Raw genomic sequence first — 14,727 nt, 5'->3', positions numbered from 1 at the left:
AGAGATATGATTGAGAGAGTTGCAAGTTGCTTTTCTTCAGAACTCGTTGTCAGTGTGTATTCATTATAAACATGCAGCACAAATGACATCAATCTTAACAGCTTAGATCATGTCATTTCAGTTTTAACAATACAGACATTGCATTACATCTGTAACTTCTATTGACTACATTTGTTTGAATATTAAAGGATTACTGACCACAAACATTGTAAATTAGTCAACATAACTAAAATGTATGCTCTCACCATAGTCAGTGATAAGATAAGATAATCCTGTATTCATCTCGCAAGCAGAGACATTTACAGTGTTACAGCAGCACAGAGCTGCTGTAACATGCGGCCACCCGGGCGGCGTCAGTACTGTTTTTCTTCACTACATCAGAAACTTTGAGGGTGGGGGGAGGGGTGATTTGTGATTCGTGTTAAACAAATCAAAGGGAGCATTTTTCAATGTTAACTTTAAATATTATACGATACCTATTAGGGATTTTTAGGGACAATTCAAATAATCAATATTTGTAAAAGAAAAATCCTATACCGATATATTGGCCAGCATCTTTCATAGCGCTATCAATAATTTCTATATTTATACAAATGTATTGAGTTGATCCCCAGATGCAGTTATCAAACCATTAGAGAAAAGATTTGTAATGGAGACAGGATGGTCAATCAACAGGAAAGTAACTGCATGTATGTGCATCACTGCTTGACACTCTGGAGATTGATAATGCTTGCTGTATTCCATATAGTACACTCTACTAGTGAAAGAGATCTGCTAGTGTAAAACAATAGAACTCACATCAAATGCTATTTCACTTGAAAAACAGACTGCTGATGCCGACAGTCACTGGATACGTTTATATTGGCTGGCCGATTAATCTGTCAGGCTCTAGTAAACTGTTCACTATTTCAGTGAAAATGCACATTTGCTTTTCATGCTGTGTTCACATCTTCATCCAATAGCAATGCAAACAGCTAAATGCACATTGCAGTCTTGCTTTCTGTATCATAATTGTCATGTTCAGAAATAGAAAAACAAGGAGCATGACCCATTTATTAAACAAAAGTTACTCAAAAAATCCTAAACGTCCAAAAATTCACAAGAAGAAAAACAAAGAAAATCCATTGAGCAAAGAACACAGGGCAACATCCAACTAGGAGCACAGACCAAAAGACAATGACACAGAGACTAAATAGACATGGGGTAATCAGACGCAGGTGAGACTAATAAGACAGGTGAGGACAATCAGGGCAATTACACAGGCGGGAAACACAAGGAACAAAGAACACAAGACCAGAAAAGAACACTAAAGGACATGTACAAAGTAAAACCCAACGCTGACACCAGCAAAACCAGATATGCAAAATAAAACAGGAAACACTAAAGACTAGACTTAAAACACAACACAGGAAATAAACTTACAGGTAACATAGGAGTACACAGGGAAACACACTGAAGACGAAAATAAACCCAAGACTATGAAACATTAAAGCACACAAGGGAAACAATCAACAGTAGGAAACAAACAGAATACTAAGGACAGAATGAAAACTAAAACAAGACGGAACACAGAAACAAAACCATGACAATAATGCTGTCATTGATTTGTAAGGTTTTGGGTTTTTGCAATACTCCTGGTCTGTGAGAAATATAATTTTGCTTAGCTATGTGCTCCATTTGTATGTGGATGACTGACAATAAAGGTTGAGTCAAGTTGCAATAAATGAGAAGGTTTATAGCACATGAACATGTCTGTCATTTATACAATTTAATTGCAAGTTTTAAGCATTGTAATTTTAAAAGACATTTCGATGGAACTTCAGAAATTGCTGTGATTGAATCATGTTGAGTAACGAGTCATACATTTCACCTTCAAGTTCAGAACAAGACACAATGTTCTCTGATTAGACACTGTCACTTTTACTTGGAACAAATTGGTGTCAGGAAAGCTGACAAATACATGCCGTCTGTTTTGCAAATATTAAAATTGATGTGAAAAATAAGTAATGCAGTTTTCAGAATCCGGTCTCTTTTAACCTCTTCATCTATCTCTCGTGGTTTTTCGAGCCATCTGGGGACATGATTCACATGATCAACAGTCACGCCATTTTGTGAAACTTTTTCAAACATGAGTGCATTGGAAAAAATCAAGGCTGATGAAATATACTTCTGTTAATAACAGATTATTTAACAACTAAATTATTAATATTATAATACTAATAATAATAATAATGATGAAAAGGCCATGCATGAATATATACCTGAACATATCCCCTTACTAGAACCATTTGCTTCTCTTACTGAAATACTTTTGGAAGGCCCCAGTTCAAGTGAAGAACTCTTCAAATCCTTTTCTTTAACTGTATGACCCCATGCAACAAAATGTTTAAATGTAAATAAGTGTTTCATAATCACTTTGAATACAAGCTAAAACTACTATAGAGTTCTGCTGTTTGTGCTGAATGTTAAACGAGAATCCAAAGAAAAGCATCAAAATGCAAAAGCTTTGATACTTGCTATTTATTTGAGAGTGCCTCTTAAGATGTTATAAGCCAACTGCCAAGGTTGCTTGGCTACAGCTTTTGTTTGGCTGTAAATCCAGTCATGGTTGTGGACAGATACTGTACATAATGTTCCCTTTGCTAAAGAGAAGGAATGGGATACATATTGGTGTGAGTTATCCTTAAAAAATACTATAAGGAAAGGAGAGTAAGTTACTCAGTGTCTAGCTTGAATTGATTTTAACCACAATGAAATTAATAGGGGTTTTTTTAGGTTTTTTTTTTAAAATGGCTTCAAAGAGCTCTTTCTAACTTTACTTTTTTTTTTCTCCACCCTTCCTTTCCCCTATAGGCTCTGCTCTGCGGCGTCGCTGGCTAGTGGTCCAACTCCTGATGCAGGTGTGGCTGGCAGCAAATCCATCATTGAGTGAGCGCCCATGCCCCAAGAGCTGTCGCTGTGATGGAAAAATTGTCTACTGTGAGTCAAGCGCCTTTCGCGATGTCCCCAAGAATCTCTCAGGAGGCTGTGAAGGCTTGTCTTTGCGGTACAACAGCCTCGCCAGTCTAAGAGCAGGCCAGTTTGTTGGTCTGAACCATCTCATTTGGCTCTACTTGGACCACAACTACATTGCCTCTGTGGATGGAATGGCCTTTCAAGGTGTCCGCAGGCTCAAAGAGTTGATCCTAAGTTCGAACAAGATCACCTCGCTTCACAACACCACATTCCACCCAGTCCCTAATTTAAGAAATCTGGACCTGTCATACAATAAACTGCAAGCCTTGCAACCTGGACAGTTCCAGGGCCTACGGAAGCTTCTCAGCCTTCACATGCGCTCAAACTCGTTAAAAACTGTCCCAATGCGCCTGTTCCAAGATTGTAGAAATCTTGAATTTCTGGACCTGGGTTACAACCGCTTGCGCAGTATCACTCGGAATGCATTTTCAGGCCTAGTCAAGCTCACTGAGCTGCATTTGGAGCATAACCAGTTCTCAAAGATCAATTTCTCTCACTTTCCTCGCCTGTACAATCTGCGAGCACTTTACCTGCAGTGGAATCGCATTCGTTCAATGAGCCAAGGTCTGACTTGGACCTGGGCCTCCATCCAGAAACTGGATCTGTCTGGGAATGATCTGACAGAAGTGGATGCTGTAGTTTACCAATGCTTACCAAACCTGCAGACCCTCAACCTTGACTCCAACAAACTGACCAATGTCTCCCAAGAGGTGGTTGATGCCTGGATCTCCTTGACTACAATTAGCTTAGCTGGGAATGTATGGGACTGTGGCCCTGCTATCTGTCCCCTAGTGGGCTGGCTAAGAAACTTCAGAGGGGCAAAGGAAACCACAATGATCTGTGCCTCCCCCAAGAAAGCCCAGGGGGAGAAAGTTTTAGATGCTGTTGAAGCTTTTGGTGTGTGTCAATCAAATGCAGCGACAACACTCACTGTGAGTATTCCTCCAACCCCTTCCAGTGTCCCTGTGCAAACTGAACGTAACCCAGCCATTCTGTCTTTACCTACTGGGTCAGGGAAAAGAGGGGAGGGATCCATCAGGGGCCCCACCTCAGCTGTTACCCCTCCAGTGGCACTACCCCCAGAGCAAGACTTGGAGCCTGTCTCCTTCCATAAGATTGTAGCTGGAAGTGTTGCCCTTTTTCTATCTGTTGCAATGATCCTGTTGGTGATCTACGTGTCTTGGAAGCGCTACCCTAGCAGCGTCAAGCAGCTGCAGGAGCATTCGGCAGCAGCTCGCAAACGACGCAAGAAAGCAAGAGAGACGGAGCGCACCCTGAGCTCCCCACTGCAGGAGTACTATGTGGACTACAAGCCCACCAATTCCGAGGCCATGGATGTGCTTGTCAATGGGACCGGACCCTGCACCTATACTATCTCAGGCTCCCGAGAATGCGAGGTATGACCCACACCACCGCCACTTCTCCTAAACAAAACTCTGTCCACAGCAAGAGGACCAGAGGTAATTATTTACACTGCTTTGATAGATGATAAGACTGCTCCTTGATTACTTAGTCTTACACAGCAGGTTTTGGTAAATACTGTGTACCTGTGGATTACTTGTATATATAAAGGTGGTATCTCCATCATTTAGCATTTAACAAGATCACTCCTGTTTTCAGATGGGTGTTTACACATTCACTTAAAACTTAATCTCTGCTGAGATGCAAATGTTTGTTTTGCACCGGATGTACAGAAATACAGATAATTGAGTCTGATTACATTTTTCTGTTCTGCAAAATCTTGAGCTTAAGCTTTGCTATTTACGATAAGGCATTTATGCTTGTTAAGGTCCTCTTTTTTTGACATATGCTTTGTGTGTTCTCTACTGCTGTTCTTTTTTGGATGAGCAGTATTTGTGTGGGAATTGGTAAAAAGGCTCACTTATGGACAAAAGATATGAATGCTATTAGAGAGTCCTGTCACTGAAGAGAGCTTCCTCTCAGATGATTGTTTTACACTTTTTTTTAACATAGCTGTGACTCAAGGTATTTGTTACAAAATACCTAATTTTTATGTTCCCCCATAGCATTGTCTTTTTATTTTTTTTCTTCTTTTCGTTTGCACACTGAGTTGCCGAAGCTCCTCATCGGTTTACTCATAAGCTTTAATTGTTTGTCACGCATAAAGTGGAACAATGCTCTCACTGGCCGTCCACACATTAACTTATACAGGAATAGGGAAAAATACACTTTTTGTGAAATACACACTCATCCAGAAAAAGGTAGTGTTTGATCACCGTGAAAGGAGTGGGAATCCTTTGAAATGCTTCAGACACAGACAAGTGAATTTCTTCAAAACAGCATTTATAGGCCAACGCAATATGGGATAAACATTTTTCTCTTTCGCTGTTATACTCTTGTGTACATGGCATTCTGTAATATTCTTGGTTATACATTATTCCACAGCTGAGTGGAGTTTCCGAAGCTCCAGCTGAGAAACGCTTCAGCAGTTTCTTTTATTTGTTTTTATTTTTCTTCTTCCAATCACTGATTAGCTGGTCATGTTTTATTAGGAGGGGCGAAGGAAGAGATTAGTCCATCTGGATGATCAGGTAGCCCATCTTTGAAAACTGAAATCCAAAAGGCATGTGGCACATTTTGGACAAGCTCTCTTTTACCTGCCCACTCAAGCTGTGTCTAGTTCCTGGCTCTTCGCAGCATTTCTGTGGCATACATTTCTGGTAGGTTTTCTCTGGAGGAATGACTGTAAATACGGAGGTTTAAACATCGAGTCGGAGGAGTAGGAGGGCTCGATCCACGCATTTTTTTCCTCCATTTCTGTTACTGACCGTCTGGCTTTCCTGAAGGCAGTTCACCTGATGCAATGCACACGGGGTGCTCTCTGTGGTTCGATTGTAGAGGCACCAGAAAATCACTCTGCCATTTTGTTATTTGCAGTGTGCGTGTTCAGCCGACAGCACCACATTACTTTTGTTAAATATAAGACATTGACAGTGATGCTGGATGAATGAAGTATAGAAGATGCTGCAACCTTAGAATGTCAGTCACTGTTTTACCATTTGCGTTGCCAACATCTTCCATTTGAATGAGAGCACTTTCACATGACCTCACCTTGACATATTGTGTGGCTTCAAAACTACATCCCATGCTGTTATCAAGCCAACATGTTGTTACAAGCAATTTCATGTCATCCTGACATGTGGATTGTATGATCTGAACCCTGCAATTTGCACAGAATGCAGTGGCTAGATTTGATTGGCATACACATTATCTCATACCACAACCACAGAGAGATGTTTTTAAAAAAAATCCATTGTAATGTCTTGACTTTTACAGTGCTGACCCCAAATATAAAATTAAATAATTCTAACTGGGGTAGGAATTGTTTTAGGGGATCTTAGATGCTTGAACAGGTGCTCATGTTCTTGCAGCTGCCCCCTACAATTTGAATAATTAGCCAGTTAATTTGCAAAGCACACAGCAGGAGACAGCTGCCCACAAGAATTATATCATCATTAAAGGGCGGAGTGATATCACTGAATGTCGTGTTAAAATAGATTGTGATGCCTCCATTTGTTTAGAGTCAAATATATAATACATAATACAATATATAATACATTGAGAAACAATCTTATAATCATATTGGTTGAGCTTTGATCATCATTTTAAATTGGGCTTGGGGTCATTTGAGACAAGACTGTAAAATGTTGGTTTGATTTAGTCTCCTGTAAAGAATCCTTAGGTTTCAGTCCTGTACCCTGTAAATGTCTCGATTGTGGGATGAATAAAGGTTTCTCTTATCTTTTCACTTTTTGTCAAAGGTCAATGTTAGGGTTTGTTTTACAAAAAGAAAACATTTAAGGAAGTCCAACTACATTTTTGTATATAATCCTGAAATCCATATATACTGTAACTATGCAATGTGCAATGAGTGGCTGTGGACAGTGCTGTGTAAGGATTCTGTCACACTGCTTTCCATTCATATTAAGAGGGATAAAATCAGTGACTGCCAGTCCCAATTTTCAGTCCTGATGTCTAATGGCAGTTGGCTGAGACTACCATTTATAAACATGGGTCATGGAGGTATTTTTTTCAAAAGATATGGTCCACCTCTCTTCTAATAGGGGACCTCACACAAAATAACCCTGCCTCTCTAATAGTGCAAGATAGAAGCCTGCTGTTTACCATTGGAATCATTGCGTCCATCATTAGCCTTTTTATCTTGACTTGCTTGAACTTGGCAATTTAGCCAACTCTTTTATCCTGTGAGCCAAATCAAAGAGAAATTAAACCATGCTAAGAGCGGGGCCAGATTAACATTACAGAGTGTGATACACAGTGGGGAAAAAAGTGATTCATAAACAAGCAAGCACATGAAGAGATTCTTTATCAAGAATCAACAGATTTTTTTGTATTTCAAAAAGATACAGTTACATATATATATTACAACTATGTGAGCTCCACCATTTTGTTCCTTGAGATATCCTTTGAAAATACATACTCTCTAATCTCATCTGTGCTTCTGTCCCATCTTAAAACATTGCAGTGGCAAGACAGGAACTATCAGTCAGCAGTCCAGAAAGTCTTGAGTTCATCTCAGACTGTGCTCCGAACTTGTTTCTACATTTTGTTGCTTTCGCATGGATATAAATCACCTGACAGCACCCGGCAGTACCTTGCTGCTCTCTCCCCACCTTATAGAACTGCTTTTTTGTCCTCGGGCTCCAGGCTATAAAGCAGCTCAGGTCTGTTCATCTCTCTTGATTGGGAATTATTTATTCCTCCTGTGTCACTCTTAACGTATCTTTTTTTCGAATTCTGTAACATCACGATTACTCACCGTGGACCTCTTTTCATGATTGTCCTTTATCAGCCCCCAGGGCCACCTGCCATTGATGAGTTTTTTAGCCTTTTTAGTGGATTGCTCGAGGATTGTGAAATCCTCAATTTCTTACACCACTCCAACCTTCCCATTGAAAAGACAGTTTCTCTCTTTTCATTTGAATCAACCTTGATTTTTTTTGTCCTTTCTAGCTGTACACCTTTATGGGATGTGGACTTGACCTGGTCTTGAGTCTGGAAAATTTAAGGCCACTACCATCTCATCACGTATCGAAACATTACTTGCTTTTCTATATTTTTCATAACCCATTCTTCACCTTGTGTCTCCAATCAAATTTCTTTTTTTTTCCTTTTTTTTTCCCATTTTCGAGTCGTTTATTTACTTAATCATATCTCACTTTTCTTTTTAAAATACTTACTCTTAGCACAGTGGTTCCCAATTCTTTTTGGCTCGTGACATCCCTTGACATCACAAAACTTTGGCTACCCCAGACATCCAAAACCATACCACCTTTGTCTTAAACCATCTAATTGTTTTTTCTAGATCCCATTAAGGATTTTCGGGTAATTTTTGTGGACAGAAGTAGAGGAGCTTACATTGCATTTCTGCACTCTCTGAACTTCTTCTTCATTTCAAACCCCGTTCTGTTATCTCAATTTACTACTCTATCCACCATCCTTTGCTGTAAATAAAGGGCTGAAACCACTCGAAACAATCTTTAAAGAAGACATTGACCACACAGTTGTACACTTAATACACAAACTAGACACAGATTTTCTAGAATACTGCTATCTTAGTCTTCCAAGCTGTGCCACTGTTGTTTTAATGAGATCTAATAGAATATGGATAGTTATGATAAGGGCAATAAGGCATTTGGATCTTAAATTATGTGAAAAGCAAGCTGAGCTTATAGGTTAGCAGCAGGTTGGCTCACAGTCTGTGACGCCCCTGCTGATTTAAGACAATAAACTGCTATATTTTGTTTTTTTACCGGTTTCAATTACTGTTTATTATGGAAAGGGTCAAAATGTCTAAAGATGCATTAAATTCTCTGGAAACGAATTTTGTGAATAATTAAAACTAAAGGGTATTTCTCAGGCTTTGTTTGAGTACAAAGTCGCCAAACTGCAGTTATTTCGGTCCTGCATTGCTTTGTGTAAGGAAATCCTTGAGGTCCACAGAAACTGCCCAAACCGTGCACAGCAGAGCTGGGGGAATTCTCTCAGTCTCTCCACATGATCAAAAGAGCGATCAAATTCCAGGTTCACTTAGCACACGCTGACCCTGAATCATACCATCACATAGACTGATCCCTTGAAAAATATCAAAGCAAGCTATCGTCTCAAAAAATGAGACTCCACCATCTCTCAGACACATGCAGATATATTGAATTCTAGCAAAATGCAATAGAATTTGTCGCTAAATTAGAAATACAAAGCAGGTTTACAAAAAATTGTAAACCCAGATTATTAAACCAAGATTTGTAAAAAATATAAATTAGAGAAAGTACAAACAAAGGTTTACTGTCTCTATATCTACCCATTGCATGACGCTGTCAGAAAGAGCTTGATGGGTCAGGTTATGGGTGCCAGGGATTAATCTATGTGATTTTCAATAGGTAATAGTAATTGATCAGATTTTTAATGTTGTATTAGAAATGTCATTACTTAGCTTTTGAAAAATGAAAAACCTAAGTTTAGTCTTAGTCGAAATGGTTGTACTGTATGCAGAGAGTACTTTCCTTACTGGTTACATTCAATTTTGAAATAAAATAATGAGCTTTAGGTAGCTCATAGGTGACCTCATTAGCTCCATAAAAAAATGAATATTTACGGAACAAGTTAATCATTGTTTTATCATTACAAATATCTGAATTCAAATGTAGTCAAGCAGCGCTGTCCCACTCAGTATGGGAGCATCTTTCCAGTTGTAATGAGGCCTTAGTGCAATGGCCATTTTTTCACACCATCGTGATGGAGTCAGATGAAGCTAAAGCTGGCTGTCAGCTGCTCTTAGATTAATTGATGCCAATTTATTGGAGAAAAAAAAAACACTTTTTAAAATGCATTAACGGACATGTTGCAAACACAGGTGTCCTGTTAAACAGGAATACAGACAGAAACTGTGAGTTAAAGTTTTCAAGCAGCCATTACTTTTCTTTCGTTTTCAAATTTCATTAACACAATATCAAACAATGTTATTGCGCATAATTTTCTCATATCGTGCAGGCCTTTCTTGTGCCTTTGTGCAGCACAGGCCCTTTTTGAATAATCTTGCATTCCCCTCTTTTGCATCCCCTCCCTTCTTTCTACAGTCCAAGGTCATGGTGTCATTTTTTGGTAATTCCTCAGAAAAAAAAGTCAACACAAACACTGGGAGGCTAGCCAGGGGCAAGCAAGCTATCTGTTATTCAGTGGGGAGGCTGGACTTCTTGATGCTTGTGTCTTCAGTCGACAATTAGCCATGTGGGAGACTTCAAACATGCACTGCGCGTGAGAGAACATCTCTCTCATCCGCTAATCCTGTCTGTTTCACACTCTGGTTCCATGGCGCTGCTTTCTGCACCGCCGTTTGATCCATGCTTAATGAGGGTGTTAGATCACCAATACAGCAATTACATTACCTGGAAAAGAGGGAAGACACTTTTCTTTTCCCTCATGGGTTTCTCGATGCAACCCAAGTGCATCATTAATGCTAAGCTTCCTGATGCACTGTCTCTGTTGTCTGTTCTACTCATTGGTGATACTCATCTTAAATCTTTTTCAATTCAAAGCTGATGTACTTACTTTGTACCTACATGCTCAGCAATTATTGTTATTTTCCCCCTGTTGGCCTTTTCACGTACAAAGCAATTTTTTTAAAGCTGTGCATGACTTGTTTTGCACTGGTCTCTTGCCCTTTATATCACTTCTTACTTGCTTCACTACCAACAGCTATATGTTTTATTCTGCCAACCTTATAGATGAAATAAAATGACATATCGGTAAAAAACAGCTTTTAAAAATTGTTGTAATGAAAGAATCCCAGATAACGGACACAAGACAACTGCTTAAGATGTAATATCACTGCGGAGCTGCAGTTTACTTGGCCCCTGTATGTCTTCAGCTGTACAGTATATTCCTACTTTTAAAAAAAGGAATAAAAAAATTGTCCCTTAACTAGCATTCATCCTGCAAAAAAACATTGATATTGTCATGTAATGTAAAAATCTCCCTGTTAGAGAAAATGTGCAGCATTCACCCAGTATATAGCTTTATCACACTATGCTAATTTCTGTGAATTGTGAGACCCCAAAAGACATGTCAATAACTTAGATCTAAAAAAGGAAAACATATTTTAGTGCATGATGAAAAATCCAATCTCTTGCAAAGTGAATTCCCTTAAAATGTGTTATTTTTGTTTTTTATTTTTTATTTTTTTTTAATTTGTGTCCTTTGGTATCCGAAAGGATATTTTAAATCAATTTTTGAGAAAAAAAAACAAAAAACTTACGTCACAGAAAAAATACAAGAGTGCTGTTAACCGGTAAAGAAGGATTGGCCTGCATCTGAATAGTCTTCGAAGAACCTTCAAAAGCGATGCCTGTTCACGCCTAGATGTCTATTAAAAGAAGAAAAAGTTGACAAAATCAACCTACTGACGTCCACGTTTAATCTCTTCTTTTTAATCTTTGCAATGTTCACTGTTGAATAAAGCACTTCCGCTCAAGTTGTGCAGACTTGTTCACTCTGAGCAGAAAATGATGTGCCGTTTAATGAATTGACAATGAGTGTAGTATAATTAGCCTGTCATCCTTGCGTAACGCCGCTGTCAGAAGGAAATATTTCTGCCTTGCAAAATCAATTTTATATTTCTATTTAATAGGTTTCATGGGGCCTAGTGTCAAGCTCGTACTGCATCTTTCAAGAAACTAAACTCTCATTCCATTACTTCTAGGAAGAGTTTCCGTTACTATATCCCGTCCTAATTAACCAACTGCTGTAATTAAGAGGAGCTCTCTACAAAAACTGAGGGGAGAGGCTTAAGTCTGAGTCAGTTCTCTGTGGGTGGACGGAGCGTTAACCGTCAGAAATACCACAGATCTTTGTCTCCATAGGATTCCTGTTATTCATTCTGTTCCTCACTGAAGAACAAAAGCACATGAACTGACATTTATGTCGGCTGCAATAGTGCTTCCAAATCTTTCTATTAAATCTGTCTGTATTTCAAAGGAAAGAAGCAGAAAAGGATGTCAAAAATAACACTAAAATAACTCCATACGTTTGATTTTATTTCTTATTTAAAACCCTTTCCAACAAAACATCCCTGTATCTCCTGCAGGACTCACCAGCATTTTATCCTTGGTACAACCCCCAGGTGTTTTCACTTAACTGATTGCACCCCTTGTCAGCAGTGTGTGGGCGTGTGCACACCGTGAATGATTGACATCTCCCTGAGTCTCCTGTTGGACTCCTTGTACCTGCTAAGTTGAGAAAACGTACCTGTATCTATCCTATCTATTAATAGTCTTTAATGGAACTGCCCCTATATACATGATTTTAATGTAATGCCTAGACACAGAAAATGGGATGTGTGATGTCATTGGTCAGATGCAACTTGTAAATAGATCTATAAATGTGGGATGTTGCAGTTACCTTTGTGGTGGTGTTATACCATACTAAGGTTGTAGCTTACTGTTAGTTTATTGAATTCCCTATTAGAACAACAACAACACAATTATGTATTGATTGGCTAACAGAATAAATTCAAGGTTAGAGTTACCTTAAACAAAGGTGAATACATTATTTAGCCCAAAGGCTTAATTTAAGTAAGCACTGGATTTATTTAGCTGATGAATACGTCAATTCTTTTTGGCAGCCTCTAAAAATAAACCTTGGATTTAACTGAGTTGTTGGTGGATGCATTAAAATGTGGTATTAAGTCAAAGGAAACGCTCCCACCTTCCTCTGAGCTCAGGAGATGTTTGTGCTTTGATTGGTACTGACAGCATTTACGTCATACTGTTCAGCAGATTCAAGATTGACTGGCACTCTGGGTTGAAGTTGACTAAGACAGGTAGGCGAGTGAACCTGGCAGGAGAAGCACGTCGAACAGGATGGAGAGTCGGACAGGCGGACAGGAGAAGCAGTTAGAAAGCCAGAGAAATCAGGCAGTCATCCAGGCTCGACAGCAAGATTGGCAGGCGTCCGTCCACAAAAACGCACAGGCATTTGTCCACAGACAGCTGTCCATCCTCTGATGGGCGATGGCTCAAAGCTTTTTTGAAGTAAGATAATAAGTCTGAGGCAAGGCCTAGAAAAAGATTGGCATGTTTTCCTCAGTGGTCAGATTAAAGCTGCTATGAACCAGGGAGGATGTTTGTTTGTGTGGTTATGGTTGTCTGTGTTTGAGGGCACTTTTTTACAAACTTGTTTGTAGGGATATGGATGCTTTAAAATACATTGTATTAGTATGCCTCAGTGCATAGATTACACAAGCACATAATCCATGCAACAGATTGAGATTAGCATTGTTCCTTTTCATTTACATTGAGATTAGTGATACTGTCACTTTCAGTTGTCTGCTTTGAAATGGCTGTGGCTCAGTCGGTAGAGTTGGTTGTCTCTTAACCATAAGGTGAGGCATTCGATCACCAGCTCCTGCAGCGATGTGTCTGATGTGTCCTTTGGCAAGACACCATCTGAGGTAGGTATTCATTTGATTAATAGAGTAATGGAAAAAAAAGTTTCTACGTGAATGTATTTGGGATTTTAGTGGTTGGTCATAGAACAACACGTCACAGATTATCATGCTGTTTGTAATTTGAAAATTAAAATGTGAACTCCTTGCTCAGACCAAATGGAAAAAAAAAATAAATAATTGACAACGTTGTTAAACACATTCTTGATTTGCTTGACCTATTAATGTAGTGGCACAAAGACATTTTAAAGGATTCGAAAGCAAGACTCCACAGGGAAAAGTAAAAGAGGCAGATTTATTTAGTCTGGTTCGATACAATGGTAGACCAAAAAAACCAACAAACAGGAGAAATCAAAAGGGAGGGTCAAAAAGGAAGGCAAAAGTCATACATGAAGAACTCTCTGGGTAAAAAAAAAAAAAAAAAAAAAACCTAAGACGAGGTTACGCAGAGGAAAACACAACAAACTGGAAACATGAGGGGAGGACACACAGGCATTAAATACCCAGAGACAATCAGGGGACAACAAGACGCAGGTGAGTTCAACCAGGGCGGTGCTGACACGCAAGGTGCAAAGGATGAGAAGCAAGAGACAAGGGTATTGTACGTCACGAAATAAACTGGAACGAGAATAATAATAAAAAAAAAAAAACAAGAAAAGAAACAAAAATAAAAAAAATCTGGATGCTCTCACATAGACTGTATGAAAAAGAAATGGACAATATGATGTGAAGCCAAAGCATCTTGATCACTGACGGTGATTCCGTTTCAAAGTCTACCTCACCGAAACGAACAGAATCAACAAGGGTTAAAAAAAAATAAAATAAAATCAATATACTTGTCAATAGATTTCTATACTTCGTAGACAGCATCATGTTAATTTATGTGATTTTTTTTCTTATTTTCTTGCTAAAAAAGAGGTTGTAAAGTCCTGATTGAATGGTCTGCTGAGTAATACGGCTCCTGCAGGAAGAAGAATGATCATCCAACGTTCTGTCGTGCTTTACTGTCAAATTCTAATACAATTCTACATATTGTACCTTTAAAGTATCTTTCCATCTGTAAATTGTGTTTTTTGTTGAGAGTAGAGGCAACACGTCAATACTAGGCTATGTGCACATATTCTTTATCTGGCTTCAATTTCACAGAAGGAGACAAAGCAGAGTCACATTATCTGTCTTCATACGCTCTGTGATTTCAACCCTTTAAATCTGAATATTTCAACTGTCAT

The 14,727-nt window shown here is 38.9% G+C and overlaps 1 protein-coding gene across 2 annotated transcripts in view; it reads left to right on the top strand.

The window, feature by feature from the left end:
• The window catches only part of LOC306836524 (leucine-rich repeat transmembrane neuronal protein 4), a 100,225-nt gene that overhangs the window by 5,521 nt on the left and 79,977 nt on the right, over window positions 1-14,727 (top strand). Inside the window, exon 2 of one of the 2 annotated variants that reach the window (XR_013780788.1) lies at window positions 2,854-4,475. Coding sequence is in view for 1 of the 2 variants with exons in the window: in XM_079363657.1 (XP_079219783.1) it covers window positions 2,854-4,412 (1,559 nt within the window). In the remaining variant the exon portion in view is untranslated. The remainder of the gene's footprint in view (window positions 1-2,853; window positions 4,476-14,727) is intronic. The other variant, XM_079363657.1, reaches the window with a different exon arrangement.

This window comes from Symphodus melops (genome assembly GCF_947650265.1).
Source record: "Symphodus melops genome assembly, chromosome: 16".
In the NCBI taxonomy this organism is placed as follows: domain Eukaryota; kingdom Metazoa; phylum Chordata; class Actinopteri; order Labriformes; family Labridae; genus Symphodus; species Symphodus melops.
This window is presented reverse-complemented; position numbering and strand designations above follow the sequence as displayed.